The 17,655-nt window shown below is 46.4% G+C and overlaps 1 protein-coding gene across 1 annotated transcript in view; it reads left to right on the top strand.

Annotated features, from left to right (window-relative positions):
* The window catches only part of FRAS1 (Fraser extracellular matrix complex subunit 1), a 104,123-nt gene that overhangs the window by 29,391 nt on the left and 57,077 nt on the right, over nucleotides 1-17,655 (top strand). The window contains 11 exon segments of the mRNA XM_031063660.1: nucleotides 2,265-2,372; nucleotides 3,678-3,770; nucleotides 4,923-5,082; nucleotides 5,595-5,728; nucleotides 8,198-8,281; nucleotides 8,879-8,980; nucleotides 9,076-9,267; nucleotides 12,160-12,249; nucleotides 13,043-13,190; nucleotides 14,965-15,108; nucleotides 15,388-15,522. Of these exon segments, the coding sequence (XP_030919520.1) occupies nucleotides 2,265-2,372; nucleotides 3,678-3,770; nucleotides 4,923-5,082; nucleotides 5,595-5,728; nucleotides 8,198-8,281; nucleotides 8,879-8,980; nucleotides 9,076-9,267; nucleotides 12,160-12,249; nucleotides 13,043-13,190; nucleotides 14,965-15,108; nucleotides 15,388-15,522 (1,390 nt within the window).

Below are 17,655 nucleotides of genomic sequence, written 5' to 3'. Positions count from 1 at the left end.
AGGGAATTAATAAATTATAATGGCACTGCTTGGTGTTTAAGGAATCCTTTCCATCTTCAAAGCGCTCTCCGCATGGTATTTCATTATTTATACTGTTAATTATATTAGTACTGGTAAGGAAAAAGCCCCTGAAATTGTCATTGATGAAAATACACTCTCAACAGGGTTGGAATCCAGCACTTAGATTGCAGCAGATAATTTGTCCACTGAGGTGCAGAGCCTTGGAGAAGATGCCAGGCGGGTTTCCAGCAGTTCTTTGGGTGTCTACTGCAAAGTCATGCTCTATGTTTGGAACTGTTTGCCTGGGAGCTTTGGGGTGCCCTTGTGCCTGCTGGGTGAGCACCAACAAAGCCTCACAACAGGACAGATAGGTAGGATCCAGACTTTCCAAATTGGACACTTTAGGTCTGCTGGCAGGAGTCCTAAGCTAAATGTTGGATTGTCCAAAGAGCTGGACACTGAGACCCATGAAGTGCTTGGATGACTCTCATATCCCAACAGATCAGGTGGTACTTTCCTGGCTATTAACTAGATAATGAATTTTTTAAAACTCTGCAGGGAAGTGTTGGTTTTGATCCTGTACCTGGCAAAAGGAATTTAGAAGCAGCTGATTTGAGCCCACAGACAGGAGCCAGCCTGCTTGGGCTATGATAGAAACCAGGGGAGGAAGAAGAGCAGAGAGGGGTTTTCTTACCACAGACCTGAGCATTTAAGTCTCAAAATGTGAATAAGGGTGGCTCTGTGCTGACATTGTGCCGTGAGGTTCCTTTAGTTATTATTTCATGGTGAAAATGATTTTCCTTTTTAAAAAGTTTTACTAAGCATGAGAGATCAGAGGTGAAGGTTTAGGAGAACCAAAGGATGGGGCACTGAGTCTGTCCCCTCCCTTCCCACTCCTGGTTACCCTGTGGCTGCCTTCCCTGCCAGCTTTCCAACACAGAGCTCTGCTGAAGCCAGCAGGATGAGTTAACTCCAGTGTGTGTGTTAGCTACAGCTTGGCACACACATCACTTAACCTTCATTTCTTCCCTAACTGCACCATCAATCTGCTGGCAGAGATGGTGTCAGGGTTTCTGTTCTGCAGCCCTGTGTGAGCCAGGGGAGAGCCAGCTGTGTTCCTGAGCAGGAATTACCATCCCTCTTTGCCTTGCCCAGGGGCTGTGCACCTTCTAAGGTCAGCACTGCCACTGATGTGGGAGAAATGCTTTTGGAAAGCAGGGCAGAGACCCAAGGAATTTTTTTTTTTTGGCAATATTTTTGGCCATCCCACTATTTGCAGATTGATGTTCTTGAAGTACCTGAGAAAGTGGTCTGGTTTTTCAGGATATTTTTTCTCTCATTAAGTGTCCTAATGGGCCTTTAAGGCACATTTCAGTATTTTATCATTATGCTTAACAGTTTTAGTAGTTAGCTGTAAATGTGCTCGTGGCAGTCAACTGTTAATCATCCTTCCTAAGTCCTGCTTAGCACTGTGAGTATATTGAGGTAAATCACTACATGGTGTAAATGAACAGCAAGGTCTGGTTCCTTAAAAAAGAGGCTGGATGACTGGGCTAGGGGCTGTCCATCCTACCCAGGAGAACATCCTGTGTGGTGCCAGTTTAGCCCAGTGTTTGTCTATACAACAGGGACAGGGATTGTCTAGCTGCAAACAGTGTTTCAGCTGAGAAACTGATCCTCCTCTTCCCCTTTTCTTGTGGAGGCAGCGTGGGATCGTGACCTCAGCGGGGAGGGAATGGAAGGGGGTCAAGCACAGCTGGTGGAAACCCTTGTGAATTAGCTGTGGATGTTCCAGCTGGGTGCACTGATGGAGTGGTGGTGACAGCTGTTTCCAGATGTGTCAGGCTCTCTGCTTGGCCAGAGTCTCCTCCGTGGTGTTTGGGAATACACGTGCCCAGGTAGAGCAAACCCCAGGAGTGTCTTTGCCTCAAAGCCACCTCTGCTGCCTCAGCACCACCTGGGATCACCCTGCAGTGTGGACAGTGTGAGCCTGATCCCAGGGAAGTTTTCCAGAGATGGACTCACCTGGGGCTCTTGGAGGTTGGATTGTATTGCTGTTGGAGCTGATGATTGGCCCTGCATGGCCTTGTCTTTCAGCTGTGTTTTGGAAGCTGTTGAGTGACAAGTGCCAACACAAGGCCTGAGAAGCGTGTGGGAGGGAGGGGGCTCTGTTGCAGTCCGTCTCTGTGGAGCTATCTGAGATGTGTTGTCAAGACAGGACGTGCCCTGTGCTGCATGGGCCTGGTTTCCATCTTCTTTTGCAGAATAACACCTCCTGGAAGCCGGATTCCTGCCAAGACTGCCAGTGCCGGAGCGGCGTTGTCACCTGCCAGCCTACAGTCTGCAGAGCCCCTCAGTGTGACTTCCAGAAGGTAAGGGCTGAGTGCCTGTGGCTGCCCAGAGCCAGGCACGGGCTCTGTGTCCCTGCACTCCTCCTTGGAGTGACAGCACGTGGTGTGGGAAGCCTTTGTCCCCTCAGCTGCAGCCAGAGGCTGAGTGTTGGAGCAGCTTGATACCAAAGGAAGCCCCTGAACTGGGCTCCAACCTCCCAGCATGAGCCCCCCTTCGTTTGGAGGTGGGGTTGGGGCTCCCTGGAAGGTGCAGATGGGCACTTTCCACTCTGCTGAGCAACAACAGAGCTGAGATTGTCTGTCCTCCAGTTTCTTCTTCCTCGTGATGGTTGCTGAGCTTTCCTTGTCTCCTGCTTGTCTTTGTCTGGGTCTTCTTTAATTGGCCATGGGATTGGTCTTGCATTAACATCTGGATTGCTGGGGTAGAGTGCACAAATAGCAGTGAAAAAGAGTGTTTTAAAGAGGCTGTCAGGATAATTATATGGCTTTGTGAAGCAGGTTAAAATGTTTCCCAATATGACAGCACTAATGAGGAAATAATTTTGATTCTTACTGGTTTTCCCCATTATTATTGCTGTGTATTGATTAAAGCTAGAATGAACTAGTAGGAATTTTTGTGCTAAAGAGGAGGAAGATCAAGTGCTGTCAGGGCACATGTAATAATGAGTGCGCTAGATAAAATGATAAAAATCAGATAAATGAAAAGGTAGCTACTTTAAAGCTCATAAAGGGAAATAGGTTTATAGTGTCAAGCGAATCTGTGTGACTCCTTGACATGGGCAATCTCCAAGATGAAATGTTTAAGTGTTCCAAAAACCTCTGGTCATTTAAACATTGAAAAGGATCACCAAGGATCTCAGAAGAAAAAAATCCTTTCATGCTTCCAGGCTAAACCACCAACACAAAAGCAAGGTCAGAAATCATCGTCTTTCTCTATGGTTTATTTCTCATCTACTCATTATGAGATTTATGCAAATATGGCTGATCTTGTTTCAGCAACATCTGTCCCATGTTTCTCAGTGGCCTTTCAGTGAAGAACCTTGAATTTTGTTTTTTATTCTTTGAAAACTGGTTCAGCTGAAGAATTTCCAACTGTGCTCTTGGGGGTGTAAATTCTGCTGTTATTTTGAGGGCACAATGTCAAACACACAAAGTGCTGTGCCACCTCTCAGCAAGGCAATGTAGTGTAGCAGCATTCTGTATTTCACCTGAAACCTTTCCTTTCTGAGCTGAGAGCACCAGGTCCAGCCAGGCCTCATGGCTTCACTTTCATTTTAGAGTCCCTGTTTGATGTCAGCTGTTTATTGGAATCCTGTCTCTTTTCAGGGAGAAGTGCTCCAAATAGCCTCCAACAAGTGCTGCCCCCAGTGTGCCTCCCGAGCCGAAGGATTCTGCCAGCACGAAGGACAGATCCACAGCGTGAGTGCCCTGTCCACTTCCTCAGCAGGGACCATCCTTACCTCGTTTTAGCTCCCTGTTTGCTGCAGCCAGTGGGGGCTGCTGAGCTGGTGTGCAGGGGAAGGATGGATCTCTGCATTTATATCCTGTCACTGCCAGAGAGTGGAATTTAGCAGGAGTTTGGTCAGCAGGGTTTGCAGTTGCTGAGCAGTTGTGTGTCCTGCGTGGCGTAATGGGAGAAATTTCCCCACTTATTCCTTCCCCTTGCTGTTTCTGTGCTTGGCTGAGGCACTGCAGTAGCATCAGAAGGGGAGCAAAGCACAGAGAGCTTGACATATTAGCTGTGCTCAGAGAAGCTTTCCTCTCAGCAGCCACCTATGCTGCCAGAGATTGATTGCTGCTCTGCCATCTGGGTTCTGTGTTCTGTAATCCTGAATTATTCACAGAGCAGGTTCTGGGATGTGGTTTCACCCAGGGGGGCTGAAAGGCCAAAACAATCAGAATAAGTGTCTGGAGATGAGGAAAAAAATCAAGATTCATGGGTAGTAGATAATGAATCATGTCAAACAACTGGCAAATGTAGAAAAATGGTTTAACAGCAAACTCAAGTCCTGTGTGTGGTCTCTTACAGACTTTTCTGTTTGACAAGAGGCAAATCTCAAGAAATATGCTAAAATGCCCAGACATATTTGCAGGGCTGTGCATATTGGAGGGCTGTGCTCTCCACACCTGAGATGGATGTTGAAACCCTCTGTTCCAGCATGAGGCATGACCAGCATGAAGCTGGTATGAGCTAAACAAAAGCTGGAACAGGAGGGGTAGCACACCCATCCTCTTCTCATGTTTCTTTGTGCCTGTCATTTAGTGGCACTATGTTTTATCATGATACATTACATTTCTTCTTGTGCTATTTCTGCATTTTCCTGTGCTGTTCTTCTGCTGCAGCTTTTGTCTTTTGGCTCTTTTTGAGCCTGTTCTTTGGGCAGGCATCCCCACAAAAAAGATATGGATGTATTCGTACCTCAATTGCATTTCACATCCCAATCCTGCTGCCACGTGGTCAGAAAACCACTTTTTATCAGTGCCAAGCCTCACCCTGGAGAGAGGAGGAACTTGCAAAGGGACAAGGCTTATTTCCAGCTCTCACTGTGCCCTTGCTTGTGTTGTGTGCAGCACGGCACGCAGTGGGCCAGCTCGGGATGTGTGCGGTGCTCCTGTGCCCACGGGAAGGTGACCTGCAGCCCCAGGACCTGCCCAGCCCTCACCTGTGGCCAAGGGGAGCTGCAGGACACTGCCCAGGGCTCCTGCTGTCCCAGATGTGTGGGCCCTGGTGGTGAGTACTGTCTGAGCTCAGAACCTCCTTTTAGCCCCAAATCTGGAAAGCTTTTCTGTTCTTGTGCAGTTTTGTTGGGGACACACTGGAGGCATGTCTTGTAATTCTCTCCTGCTGCCATCTTTACATTTTTAATGGCTTCACCCATGGGCCAAGAGGTGGGGGCAAGCTTTAAGCAGGGAGCAGATGTGCCTAATATGTCCTCATTTTGGAGATTAAAACTGGGAAAGAAACTTCAGGTATTTCCTGTGCACTTGGACTGCAAGTTCCAGAAATGCTTCTTCAGCTGTTGGGTGCCTTTTCTTGTAGAGTCTCAGTGGGAGTGGTGCATCCAGAGCTCTTAACTCACAAGCCCCTTGGAAACTGGGGGAATTTTTGCCCTCTGAACCTGCTTTGGCAAACTGCAGTTTGGAATTCTGAGATGCACAGGAGCTGTGTTTTAACTGTGGGTGACAGAAAGGGATGAAAGGGCATTGGAAAATAAACCTCCTCCTTGTTTTCCTGTCCCTTAGAGCCTTGCTCCTTTGATGGCCACATGTTCCAGGATGGAGAGGGCTGGAGCCTGGGTCGGTGCTCCAGGTGTGTCTGCAGGGATGGTGCAGCTCAGTGCTCCACAGCTTCCTGCCAGCCTCTGCTCTGCAGCCAGGTCAGGACCCTCCAGCCTTCTGGGAATGTTCCTCAGCACCTCCTTTTCTGTGGGCAGTGTGCATTTCTCATGCTGGGGAACAAATTAGCAAGCAAAGCTTCTGGGTGACAAGTGGATGGTTTGGAAAAGAGATACTTGCCCTGCAGAAATGGTGTGGAGTGATGGTGAAGCCTGTGTGTCTGTTCCCTAATACTTTCTTACCCCATCATTTCATTTTTATCATCCCTTTGCTGGTTAATTGGGCAAAAATTCTGTCTAAAGAAACTGCTTTTTGTTTTTCACTCCAAAAAATTGTTCTGGAGTTGATCAGGAAATGTTTTTATTTCTGTTGAGTGAAGGAATGAAAACACAAGATTTATAATGGGGTTTAACTTTACAAATTTCAGTGTTTGGTTTGCAGCTGGAAAGCTTGATCTGCAGATCTTGTCACTGGCTTTTTTTTGTACAAGAGCTCTAGAAGTGCATTTGAGAGTAGTCAACTGTGGATGAAATTCCCCTTTTGCCTTCAGAAATACAACGGAACTCGAGCTGAAAGAAAAGTCTCAGAGCAGTGTTCCTTCTGTCTGTTTGTGTTTAGAAAACAACAAAACTGGGAAGAGGAGTTAGGCAAGCTCATGGTTTTAGTCCAGTTAGGAGAACAGGGACACTGCATTCTCCAAGGTCTTTGCTGTGGACAAGTGAGGAGTTTTTAGCATTTATGCAGAGATCAACACAGCCAAAACCCTACAAGACTCTACACAGCATTAACACAGGGTTAGGAAAGGCAGCAAACTGTTCACAGTACTCCAGACTCTGGGCAAATCACTCAGATTTTGGAATTCTTGTTGTTGTGTTGAAGGGTGTGACTGTGCTCTTTGGATCTTTTTCATGGGGCCCATTGTACCCTGGTTTTGGGCCCCTTGGTGTACTCCTTTGCAGCAGCATGCCTGGAACTGGTTCCCTGGAAATCCTTGTCTCTGACCTTGACTTTATGTTTTAGGGACTGCCATTTTCCAAGTATTTTTGATATATCCAATGATGAATCCAGGAGCTCCCTGAATGAGAACTCTTCACTGAGAAAAATCAAAAGCAGTACTCACAAACCTTTTTCTCTGTTGATGCTTTCCCAGCTTTGTGTTACTGGACAGATGTTGGAACAATTAACACTTTTTTTTTTTTTTTGGTAGATGAAACCCCGCCTATTAGTGTGTGTGTGTGTGTTAATTGTGTTTTGCTTTGTCCTGAGATATTCCATTAGTATTCATTTACTAAGTACTCTGCATTAAAAGGAATTTATACCTGCTTTAGATCCCTCCTTTCCCACTCCAAGTGGACTGGTGTTACCTGCTGAGCCATTGCACTAATGTTTAATCAGCTAATCATTAGGATCTAATTTATGGAATCAGGAGTGACTGGGTTGTTGCTGGGATGTATTTGAGAGTAATTGGGTGGCAGCATCCAAGTTAATGCAGCAGAAAGCCAGTTCTGATGGTGCTCCAGGCATCTCCTACCAAGGACATGTCCCACTGGAAGGGACATTAGCAGGATGTGCAAAGAACCTGCTCTGATCTCAGCCAAACCAAAGATTTTCTTGCATGGGCCTTTATCTCTGTCCCTTCCTTTGTTCTCCACTCCACAAAAGCCAAGACAAAAATTCTCCCAGGATTAAACTCTCATCTTCCGTCTTTCTGATAACTTTGCTCTTCCCTAGGAGCTGAGGGAGAAGAATGCCAAAAATTCCTGTTGCATGCCACCAAAATACACAAAAAAGGTCTTTTAACTCTGCTGGGAAATTTTGCTTGATAACTTTTGTGCGAAGTCTTCCACTGTTTCTTTGGGAGCTCAGGGTTTGACTGATGAACTGTGCTATTCCCAGCTGCAGGATGTACATGGACTGGGAGCAGTGGAATTAGCCAGGTTTTGGATGGTTGGAGCTGAGGCACACAGGAAAAGTAATATTGGTGTGAAGTGCCAGCATTTTCCAACATGATTTAAATCCGTCGTAAAAAAAATTGAAATTGGAAAAATCCAGTTTTAAGCATAATTTAGCATCTGCACAGACAGTATGGATGGATTTAACTAAAACAGTGCAGATGCCTGAGAGGTGGTGAGTATAAATCACACCTTCAAAACCTCAAAATGTGGCAATTCCAGAAAAAACCTTCTCTCATCCATCTCCTGCTTTATTGTGCTTCCCTGCGCAGCTGTATAATTAATTTTTTCCTCTGTATACCTGAATGTAAGCACTTTATGTCATGTGTATGAATTTATCTGCATCTCTCCATGTATTCACACCTCAGTTGCCATCTAAATAAGCCCAGAAAATGAGGTGGAGAAAACATCTTTAAAGCCTTTTACTCTGCTTCTGTGCTGCTTTTTGGGCCAAAATGAAGCCCTGAGCGGCAGAGGGTTATCCCATGGATGCTAAATGCCTGGAATTCCAAGCACTATGTTCATGCTTTCTTTTCCTTGTCTCTGCCTTCTGTTTAGGGGGAAGTCATGGTTCTGCCTCCTGGAAAGTGCTGCCCAGAATGTGTCCCCAAGCCCTGCTCGGTGTCGGGAAGAACGTTCCAGGTGACTTGTGACAAACCACACCAAAACCACTCCCAATTTTTGGCACATCTCTCTTTCCCTTCTCCCCAGCCTCTGACTTTGTGCCAGCACTGATAGCTTACTACAAACACTGGTTTTTTCCCTCCTGGCAAGGCAGGAGAGCTGAAAGAAATCAGGACTTGATAAGAATTTGCTGGCCAAAGCAGACGAGGCACTTTCTTTCCACACTTGTTTTGAAGGAGGAAAGCAGAAAGCACTGGTGGTCAAAGTATTTATAGCTTTAATTTTGTCATCTGGAATTAATTGTGTGGATTATTTAATGAATGTGGGATTTTCTGTCAATGATTTTTTTTGGCTAATAATAGTACTTTAGGCCTCCCCAATGCCACTAGCTTGCAATTACTGAGAAATACACACCCACAGTGTGATCTAGACCTCAGCCCCTCTTCTTCCTGTTTGCTGAGCATGTAGAGATCAGCATTTTTTAAGGAAAGTTTATTATCTGATACAGACATGCAGAAGGAGCCATCATATTCCATAAGCAGCTCAGGTTTCTAGAAGGAATTTGGTTGTTTTCCAAGAGTGTTTAACAGCTCTATCCATGTCCTTTTTCAACAGCACGGGGAGCAGTGGCAAAAAAATGCCTGCATTTCGTGTGTGTGTCAGAGAGGGGAAGTGAAGTGTCTGAGGGAGACCTGTGGCTCTGTCACCTGCGAGGAGGTACTGAAAAATCACCCACCTCTGACAGCCCAGCTGCACTTCTGCTGTGCCAGGGCCCTCAGAGAGCCCTGCTCACTGCTGGGTGCTGTTTCCAGGGGCAGAGCAAGGTGCAGCGCCCTGGGAAGTGCTGTGAGGAGTGCGTGTTTTCCAAAGGGAGCTGCTTGGATGGTGGCACCATCAGGTACCACGGGGAGATGTGGAACAGCACCCTCTGTGACTTCTGCATGTGCCAGGAGGGGGAAGTCACCTGCCAGGAAGCTGAGTGTGCCAAAGTGGAGTGTGCCAAGGTGAGAAAGGCTTTCTTCTCAAGGCTTGGGATTTTATTTTTTCCCCTCCCTTTTTCTTGTTTCTCAACTTGAGGCCCTCGAAGAACCAGTCCTTGTTTTGTGCAATCCCCTCAAAAATATTTCACAGAGAAGGAGAGCAAACCTGGAATTTCCCATGCAAGTTTGCACAGTGGGCTTCCACTGTGAAGCAAATCCAGTTATTTTAACTTGGATTCCCTCCCATGCTGTGTCTGCCTGCTGTAGTGGAGGGTCAGACACACAGGGGATTTAGTGGTGATCACTGGACTTACCAGGAGCTGAACATGGGGAAAATGTGCAGGTCAGAGATGGTTAAAAGCCTAAGAAATGTTCCTTTTATCCTCATTCTGCGTGCTGCAGTGGCCTTCAGGAAGGTAGTTGGATATGGAAGTCAGTGTTCTACTTTTCTTCATTTTTTCCATGTCACTCTCAGCATGGAAGTGAGGCTGGCAAGGTGTTTTATTCCCTGTGCTGTTTACTCCAAAACTAATACCCTCCCTGCCAGGTTATGTTATATTTGCTCTGCGGTGGATGTGCAAAATGCATTAGATAGGGTTGAATGCTTCCCCCACATGCTTTGAATTGGCTTTTTTTGCAGTGGGATAAGACTTCTGTATTGTCTGTCACTGGACAGGCTGAGAGGATAGGGATTGGTCATCCTGGAGAAGAGAACGCTTTGGAGTGACCCAATTGTAGTTTCCAGTACCTGAGGGGCTCCAAGAAACATGGAGAGACTTTCTGGTGACCCTGCCTGTGTGTGCTAACTCTTGAGCAGCAGCAGCAGCAGCAGCAGCAGCAGCACCCTTGTGGTGTGTCTGAGGTCCAGCCAAAACCCAGCATAATGGTTTCACTGGATTAGCTTGTTTTAATGAGTGTTCAAAGGAGTTAAAACCCACATGTGGGCTCCCAAATGGGACACCCAAAAGGGTGCATCAAGGCATAAAAGTGGATGTTCACCTGTGGCTGTGCCTTTGAAAGAGCCAAAATGTCCTGAGTGTGGGACCCAAAGTCACCCCTGGCGTGGTGCTGCTGCTGATCACGGGAGCTGAAACTGCTCAGAGAGATTTTGCTGGATGAAAAGTCGTGGTTGCCATAAAATCTCGTGCACTTGCAGCTGCCTGAGCGAGCTGCCTGCGTGCTCCTGGCTGTAAATTGGATCATTTACACTAATGATGATGGCCTGCTGTCATGGCTCAGTGGGGAGGATTAGTTAATATTCATGCTCACATCTTGGGTACTGACAAAAAAAATCCACTGTTCAGAAAAGCCAGGGGTGTCTTCCAGAACAACAGCTGGAGATGTTAACATGTAGGGTTCAAAACCCCTCAAGTCATGTTCAGTCCTGGTTTGCCTCAATAGTGCAAGGCGTGCTTTAATTAATTACAAGAAAATGCTTGCTCAGAAAGCAAATGCCATGTTTTCTTTCTCCTTTGTACCTTCCTTCTAAAGTTGCAGATCTGTTTACTCAGGCACCTGCCTCAACAAACCAGAGCCAGTGTGAAGCCAGGAGCTCTTGGATTTCTCTCCTCACAAGGCACTATTAATTTCCTGGTCACATCCTCCTGCTGGAAGTGTAATGAGGCCACAGATAGGAACTGCAAGAGGTTCAGCTCCAAACCCTTTCAAACAAACTTGCCCAGCAAAGTGTCCGTGGTGATTCTGACCTAATCCTCAAAAAGCCATTTTCAGCAGGCTGTGAGCATGTTCTCCACCTGGAATATGATCAATCTCTCTGCATCAAAGCCACAAGTTATCTCCCACAGCCTCTCCCTTTTCTGAGCCTTGGCAGAGCAGCATAGCTGCATTTTTTTGGGGCTAGGCAAACCATGGATAGCTGCTCCCAGTTTTCCTATAGCCTCTGTTTATGGATGTGGGTGGGGATGGCAGAGTTTACTGTACACAGCAGTGACATGAGATCTAAACCCTGCCAAAGGCATTTCGGAGTAATTGAAGAGATGTGTAGAAGCAGCAAGGAGAGATTTGGGCTGTGTGTGGTCCTTGGAGACTAGGAACCAGATGGTTCCTCCTCTGTTTCCCTGCTCAGGAATGCACCAGGGATGCCAGAGTGTGGCCTGGCTTAGGTGTTCTTCCTTGGTGACCCTAGCAATGACCAGTGCTGCTGCTGCCCTGTCTATGTCTTTAATAATTCCCACACAAAGATTGAGTGTGCCAGTGTGGCACAGGGAGAATGATCCTGGAACAAACACCCAACTGGCATAAATCAGAAAAACTTACTGGTAATCTTGGAAACCAAAGCTGTTTCTTGTGAGCTGTGTCCTGGTTCCCTAGGAAAAAGAAATCTCTCACTTTTCTAAATATTCAGCTTCCACTTGGGCACAAAGAGTTGTAGTGAATTGGGGCACTTTATTCCTTTCTCCTGCTGCTAAATTCTTATCTTCAAACTGAAGTTATTTAAGTGGAATCTGCGGAGCTGTACAGTTGTGACAAAGAACAGGCTTTTTCCATCTGGGATAAATAGAGCATGTGCTTTGAAATTCTCTTGGGGAAGTAAAAGTAGAACATTGAAAAGGAAGGTAAGCCTCTATGCATTGAAGTCCTGAGGTTGGCCTGATGAAACCCCAGTGATCCATGGTAAAAAGGGGGAGTATTTCTCTGTGGGATTTGGGGATGAGGTAATGGCCTTAGCGCTGAATTCCGAGGCCTTTCCTGGGGTTTATTCTGCAGCTGCAATATTGGCCAAGCACGTTTTCCAACCTCTGCCTACACAGGTGAAGTGGGATAGGGAGAAGATAAGGTGAAATTAGATATTGGAGATTGCATTCCAGGGCAAGAGCTGTTCTGCCTCAGCATTCCACAGTGGTTTTGGCGGTGTTGATTCTGTTGGAATTGCTGCAACCTTTCTCTTCTTCGCAGGGTGAAGAATTAATTCACTTAGAGGGGAAGTGCTGTCCTGAATGTATCTCCAGCCATAGTGACTGTGTTTACAAAGAGCATACCAAAGCTGTGAGTACCCTTGTACAGGATTGCAGCAGGGAATAGTGAGTTCTGCTCACAAAGGTTTGGAGGGGCTGGCTCTCCCCCTCCGGTTCTGAGAAGGATATTATTTGCAAGTGTGGTAGCAAAATAATCCATTAATATAGTCTGCAGATTGCTTCTGCAGTTTGCAGAAACACTTGTGTGCATCTGCTGCAGAATTTCAGTTTTCCTTGGTCTCCTCTGTGCAGCTCAATCAATCATTTTCCTTTAATATTTAATATCCCTACTCAGAGGTTTCCTGCACATTTCATAATGATAGTTGATTTTAATGCTATCAAGCAGAAGCTACAGAGCTGGGGCAGTCTGTAGCTTTCTGCCAATGTATCCCACTGATTATAATCTTTACTGCAGCAGGAGCCCATTATTATTATTTTCAAGGAACTTCCCTCTGAAGTTAAAGAGAAAAGAGGGAACATTGATTATCTCAGTTTAAATATTCCAGTAGTGGACTTTTCATCACCCTCACTGATGAGGGCTGGCGCTGATAGCTGCTCCTTGCCAACAAAAGTGGGAAATGGGAAATTTAATGTTGTGTGGGGCTATTTTTTTAGATGCTGAGCCTTTCTTTGCTCACATCCCTTTCTCTGCCCCAGGTGAGGTAAAACACTGAGGTGTGAATTTTTTTCCAGTTGGTCCTTTCTGAGAGAGGACCCGTCAGAAAAGCTTTGTGAGCGTTTGAAATGCCTGCTGTCTCTTTTCTGTGCCGTTTCACCCGCATGCCGGGCAAAGGAGGCTTTCTGAAGGCGTGTTCCTCCCGCAGGACGGGCAGAGCTGGGCCGAGGGGCCGTGCCGGGAGTGCGAGTGCCGGGACGCGGCGGTGACCTGCTTCCAGCGCTCCTGCCCGCCCTGCCCGCGGGGCAGCCGGCCCCGGGAGGCCAAGGGACGCTGCTGCCCCCGCTGCCAGCCAGGTACAGAGCCAGGGCAGCCCTTGCCTGCTTCTGGAGCCCCTGCAGCCCTCCTTCCCCCTGCACCACTCTTATCTAGCCCCCAGTCTGCAGTCGCTGATTAACTCTACAATTTAGCTCTTAGATAAGTTTGAGGCTCCCAGTGACTTCTCCTGAAGTGTTTTGTCTTTTTTCTTCCACTGCTCCTTTCTTGAATCCCAGCGTGAGTTTTGGAGCTTATGGGCTCCTGGTTATTTCTTGGGAGTGGGAAGAAGAAAGACTGTGCACCCACTGTTAATGCCACAAGCTCACCTGAGGCTGACTGGCTGCCAGTTAATAATTGTTTGGAAACACTAGCCTAGCCTTGGCTTATATGATAATTTTGCCTATAAATTCCTTTTTCTCCAGGATATTGTCATTCCCTTGGATTTACATTTCATGGTTGGGAGGCTTTAGCTGTGGGTTGCTTGTTCTTTTTGGTAGCTCTTCTTGTTGCAGTCACATAACTTTGGTTTTATCAGGGTGCTCCAGTTAATGCTTTATCTCAGTAAAAAAGAAAATAACTTCACAGTTTAATTGTGCTGGAGTGCCTGGGCACATTTGCCATCTTCTTGTTTTAAAGCTTGTTATTTGCTGCATGCTAATGGAAATGCAAAGCACTAGAGATAGAAAAGTGAAGGAAGCAGGCTTTAGAAAGTTCTGATGGAATTGTCCTGGATTTTTGAGACAGAACAGCCTCTGCACAGGCTGCCGAGGAAGGGATAGATGATACAGTATTCTCAGCACCTCTCCCTTCTCCTTATCAAGAATTGCCCCTGTCTGCTGGTTATCCTTGAAAAAGTGATCATTTAGCTTCCATCATGGTAGCATTTTGGAAAACCCAGGCTTTGGAGTTGTGGTATTGGACATCCAGAGCCAAGCCTGCATTTTTTGTGTCCTGAAAGGTAACTGACAGTTTCCCTCACCCAAACCTACTCTTTTCCCTCTGTGTTTTTTCTGTCTTGCCGTGGTGGGGGATGAGAAACAAATGCAAAGTGCAGCCTGCAGCAGTTCGATCTGTGAGCCCAGAACACCAGCCCCTGCTGCATCTGCTTCCATAAAGCCAGCAAAAATTGATTGCTGCTTCTCAGAGATGTGCTGGAGGGAAGCTGGCAGAGAGAACCCACTCCTTTTCAGCCAAGGGAAAGTGAAAAGCCCTGGGCACTGCTGTATTTATGTTAAAACCAGCAAATATTCCCTCTCACTGAGAACCTTTGGCTTGGAGCCTCGCTGAGAACACTTGGCTGGGAGCAGAGGGGCTTTTTTTGTAGCTAGAGAAAAATTGTTCTGTTCTGAATCTCTCCACGTACCTGTGGCCAGGAGATTCTTCTGTGGTGCTGTGGCATCAAGGTTTTTATGTAGGGGGAGCAGTCTGCCAGCTGTGCTCTGACCTGGCATGGAGACAGAGTCATGACTTACTGCAGGGTTTGGCTTTAGGAATCTCAAATTCAGGTTGCTTCGGGCCATTGATTCCTGGTGACTTACAAATTTCACTGCTGAGAAACCATGTGGACAGTGAATACCCCTTTAATCAATTGCCTAGAAAATCTGAGTCTCTCTAATGGCTTCTCACATACTGAATAGAGCAATAAAACATTTAGCCCCTTTGAAATAATCTAGTGTATAAAAAGCCACTCAAAGCTAGCACACCTTGCACCACCCAGGGAAACAAGCCGTGAATTTCACTTGGGTTTCGGAGTTGCTTTGTTTTGCTCCTTCCTGGCTGCCAACACTGCTCTGTGTGTTGCTGCTGTGCCAGGTGAGTGCCACCCAGACTGTGTGAGCTGCTCCCAGGCCTCTGATCGCTGTGACTCCTGCCGGGACCCCAGGAAGCTGCTGCAGGACGGGCGCTGTGTGGAGATGTGTGGAAGGGGCTTCTACCTGCACGGGGGGGCCTGCCTGGGTGAGTTCTGCAAGGGGCTGGACCCCCCTCCTCTGCTGCATGCTGTGCTTTGGGCTGTGGGATCCCATCTCTCATCCTGAAGAGATTGGGAAAGCATCCAAGCACGTGCTGTGCTGTAACCATGAGACTTTGGGAGGATTCAGATGGAAGCAGAAGCAAGTTCTTGAACTCTTGAGCTAAAATGAGGCAAAATAATCTCATTTTGTCAGACCAGGGGGGGTCCTTCTGCATCAGGGATTTGGGATTGATTTTTCTTCTCTCTTTCCTTTCTCCTGGCAGCCTGCAATGAAACCTGCTCAGCCTGCAGCAATGGATTTGAGTGCTCCTCATGCCAGGCACCCCTGCTGCTGAAGGATGGGCAGTGTGTGCCTTCCTGTGGGGAGGGCTACGTCCAGGATCAGCTGCTCTGCACAGGTACCTCCAAGCACAAGGGGCTGCAGCCCTCTGGGATGGCAGAGCTTTACCTGGGCTATGAGAACCCTCTCTCTTGAGGCATCTGCTGTTGACATAGGTGTTAATGTTCACCCTTGAGTAAAGGAAGGAGTGAGTGAACAGAGAAACCAAGCCATGCAGGGTAGCATTGATCACTGCTTGGGGAAATATTCGTGACAATTACTCAGTGGATCAGTTCTGTTGTGTGATTCTTTGACTTCAGTGCAAACTGCCTGCAAGTGCTCAGGATATGGTATTTTGAGGCGTATAGAAAATTGCCTGGAGGGTGGGGGATTGATAGAACTCAGGAAATACTTTCTGTGGAAGTTTCCTGCTTGGTTTTGCCATTTATTCAGTCCATACCGTGTGCTCTTCCTGGAAGTGCACTGAGCTGGCTGCTCTCAGGAAGCATCCTTACAAAGTCAATTGGTAATTCTATAAAACACTGAGCGGTGTCTAAATCCTTTATCTTAGCAGTTGGAAAGACTGAGAGTAAGACTGGAAAGTTAGCTTTCTCTTTGATGGGACTATGACAGTGCTTTTATGAGCTTCCCCGGCTCCTTTGAAATACTTTAAACTCTTCCCAAACTGTAAAGCAGCTGCTTTTTCATCATGGCAGTTTAATTGTTTTCTCTAAAATTAACACTTTTCTCATCTTGATGTTGGCCTTTTTAGAAGGCTTCTGATTATTTCTGCTTCAGCAGAGGGGTGGAGCAAATGCTTAACTTCTGAGCCATCGCTTTAATTTCTTTGGAGCTAACCCTCCTGCTCAGAATTAAATACAGGCTGACGGCTTCTGGCACATTTCAGGGCAAAGCACTTTAGAGGGTAAGTCCAGCTTCCTTTTCTGAAGTGGCTTCCCTTGAAGAGCTGACTGCTTGCTTCAGGTTGTGAAAGTCTGAAAAACCTCTGTCCTCCAGCAGCCACTACAGCCCAGGGCACCATTGTGTATGTATAAACAGACAAGAGAGACTCAGTCCAAAAGAATTTGTAGGCTTAAGTATCAAATAATCTTCTCCTTCATTTGGTTTTATTTTATCATTTCCTTTCCACCTGCTGGTGGTGGTTTAATTGGCAGTGCCCATGCACTGCTGAAGGGGTAGGGGAAGGCTAATGTTTCATTTTATTGCTGGTTTGTGGATTACTGATTGTACACTTCATCCAAATTTGCAGTCACGCATGCTTGTGGCTGAATGTTGCTGGGAAAATTTGTTCCTCTTTCCTCAAGGGAATTGAACCAATTTGCTTTAGTTCTGCCTGGCTGCATTTTCTGCATAAAGTCAAACCAGTGGAGAAAGTCTTAAGTTTCAGATGCTGTCTGTAATTCATGGCCATTCACTCTTTTCCTTGTATCCTCTTTATTGCTGCAAATCTCTAATCAGATTGTCAAGACGGGCCTCAGACTGCTCCAAAAGATTTTCCTCATAATGGTTTTAACATCTACAATAAGCAAGTTCCAAAAGCACAGAAAGGATGAACTAGACTGTGTTAATTGCTGTAGCTCCAGTAAACTCCCTCTTGAGGAATTTGCTCTGGACTTGAAAGAGACTTAACACCAGGTTTCTTGCTCTAGCCTCTTGTTGGAACGCTGTTGTCTGCATTGTAGAAAAACACAGTGAATTAGCCTTTCCTTTTGTTCATGTTTTATAACAGCTAGTTTAATTGAGTCTCTTTTGAATTTTTGATTACAGTTGTTTGATCTCTGCCCTATTCGAATCCTACACTGGGGTTGTTTCCTGCCCCCATCCCTCCACTTGCTTTTGTGAAGAATTAAAACCATTAAGAGAAAGTAGAATTGAGAATAAAAGGTAATAAGTTCAGTTATGTAGCAGTGGATTTAATGTTCATGGTTGAGTTCGTGTCAGGCAGAGTGGTGGGTTCTCCCTTGGCAGAAGCAGAACTCCCTCACCAAAGGCAAAGCAAAGGGAAGCAAAAATAAACTGTGTCAGCGTGGTAGAATGGAAGGGCTCGAAGGACTCGCAGTGTTCAATGCTCTCACTGCATTTTTCTTACTTAATTATTTATGTTTTCAGGCTTATTCAAAAGCCCAGGCAGAACTGGAGTGTTCCTGCTTTCATCTCCCAAAATGCCAATGTTGAAGTGTGTAACTTGACA

Source organism: Geospiza fortis, unplaced genomic scaffold (genome assembly GCF_000277835.1).
Source record: "Geospiza fortis unplaced genomic scaffold, GeoFor_1.0 scaffold909, whole genome shotgun sequence".
Taxonomy (NCBI): Eukaryota; Metazoa; Chordata; class Aves; order Passeriformes; family Thraupidae; genus Geospiza; species Geospiza fortis.
This window is presented reverse-complemented; position numbering and strand designations above follow the sequence as displayed.